Source organism: Mandrillus leucophaeus, unplaced genomic scaffold, assembly GCF_000951045.1.
Source record: "Mandrillus leucophaeus isolate KB7577 unplaced genomic scaffold, Mleu.le_1.0 Scaffold9, whole genome shotgun sequence".
Classification (NCBI taxonomy): domain Eukaryota; kingdom Metazoa; phylum Chordata; class Mammalia; order Primates; family Cercopithecidae; genus Mandrillus; species Mandrillus leucophaeus.
The window spans coordinates 10,167,535-10,169,271 of NW_012109807.1; the positions used below are offsets into that span (position 1 = coordinate 10,167,535).

Below are 1,737 nucleotides of genomic sequence, written 5' to 3' on the forward strand. Positions count from 1 at the left end.
CTGAAGGCGTGACCATCGACCAGCAACTTACCATGCAGTTTAAGCTGCTCATCATGAACTGGCTGTTGTATGATCACCAAGCCATAAAGTTGTGCATGCACAGCAACACTCCATCGTCGAATGGAAATGGTACATATGAAACTGAACTGGAGTAGGACCTGAACATGCAAGCTACATGATCTTCTCTCTCTCAACCCCTACCCACAGCTTCATGAGGAATTACCTATGACCAGTTGCCTGAAGAAGAAAACTCTTGGGCTTGGTTTACTCATGGTTCTGCATGATCTGCTGGTATCACCTGAAAGTGGACAGCTGCAGTACTGCAATCCCACTCTGGGATGCTTCTGAAGGATGGCGGTGAAGGGAGATCCTCCCAGTGGGAAGAAGATAAGAGTAGTGTACCTGGTTGTTCATCTTGCCTGGTTGGAAGTATAGATCTATACTTTTTCATGAGCAGTGGCTAATGGCTTGGCTGGATGGTCAGTACTTGAGAGGAACATAATTAGGAAGTTGGTGACAAGGAGGTCTAGGGAACAGGTATGTGGATGGACTTCGGCCCAGAATGTGAAGATAATTATTTCCCACATGAGTGCTTATCAAAGGGCGACCTCCACAGAGGATTTTAATGAGGTGGATAGATTAACCCATTTTGTGGATGTCAGTCAGCCTCTTTACCTAGCCAAACGGACTCAAGAATAAAGGGCTAGGGATGGAGGTTACACATGGGGTCAACGTGGACTTTCACTCGCCAGGGTCAATCTGGCTATAGCTCCTGATACAGCAGCACTTCTGGGGGCTCAGCCAGCCCTCTGGCTGTAGGTTGATTACATTGGACCATGGAAGGGGCAGCACTTGCTCTGACTGGAATAGACACTCTGGATATGGATTTGCTATTCCTGCCCAAAGTGCGTCTGCCAAAACAACTGTCCTTGGACTTAATACTTGTTTCACACACTGTTGCCTCTGACCTAGGAACTCACTCCACAGCAAATGAAGTGTGGCAGTAGGTCCTTGCTCGTGGAATTAGCTGGTCTTACCATGTTCCCAAATATGCTGAAGCAGTTGGCTTTACACATAGGTGTAATCAATCTCTTTTCTCTTAATTTCGCCAACTCAAGATGTAAAAGGTCTGTTGAAAATGGCGTGCATCAAAATAACCTGGAGTGAAATAAGTTGTCTATTTCAGCAAAGAAAATGGGAAAATAGATGAAACAACTGTGTTCCTCTTGATAATCTTTAACTCTAGCTTGTCAGTAATTTTACTCTTCTGTATGTTTGATAAATTTTATGCTAGACTTGAAAACCAGACGTTTATCTGAGCAGGTTACCCTCTTACAAGACATTGTGCCCTGCTGTGTTGCAGGTGTGTGGGTCACTTGAGTAGACGTAGATGGTATGGAGGCAATAAAAACACCGTGACCCAGGGCTGAGATATACATGTGTGACCAAACGTTAAAATCACAAGTGTGTGTGAAATGCAGGTCATATAGGTGCTTAATCTAATGAAACTCAGAGCTTTACTGGAGTTGGGGATGAACACCTTCTCTACGTTCCTCGTCTTATTCATCCCTTGGATCCTCATTGCACTTGGACCCCTTCGGTGCTTCTGTGAACCTCGCAGAGGTCCGCAGTGCCAGCTCTGGTAAGCCCGAGGGCCCCCCGCCAGCGGACCCCTCCAGAGCGCCCCTGCACGAGCAGCTACATTCACTCGGCCGTGCGCGCCCTCTCTCCGGCGCT

The 1,737-nt window shown here is 46.9% G+C and overlaps 1 protein-coding gene across 1 annotated transcript in view; it reads left to right on the top strand.

Annotated features, from left to right (window-relative positions):
- The first annotated feature begins 1,532 nt into the window (after positions 1 to 1,532).
- MRPS5 (mitochondrial ribosomal protein S5) overlaps positions 1,533 to 1,737 on the top strand; it is a 33,434-nt gene continuing 33,229 nt past the window's right edge. The window contains exon 1 of the mRNA XM_011969690.1: positions 1,533 to 1,642. Within this exon, the coding sequence (XP_011825080.1) occupies positions 1,533 to 1,642 (110 nt within the window). The remainder of the gene's footprint in view (positions 1,643 to 1,737) is intronic.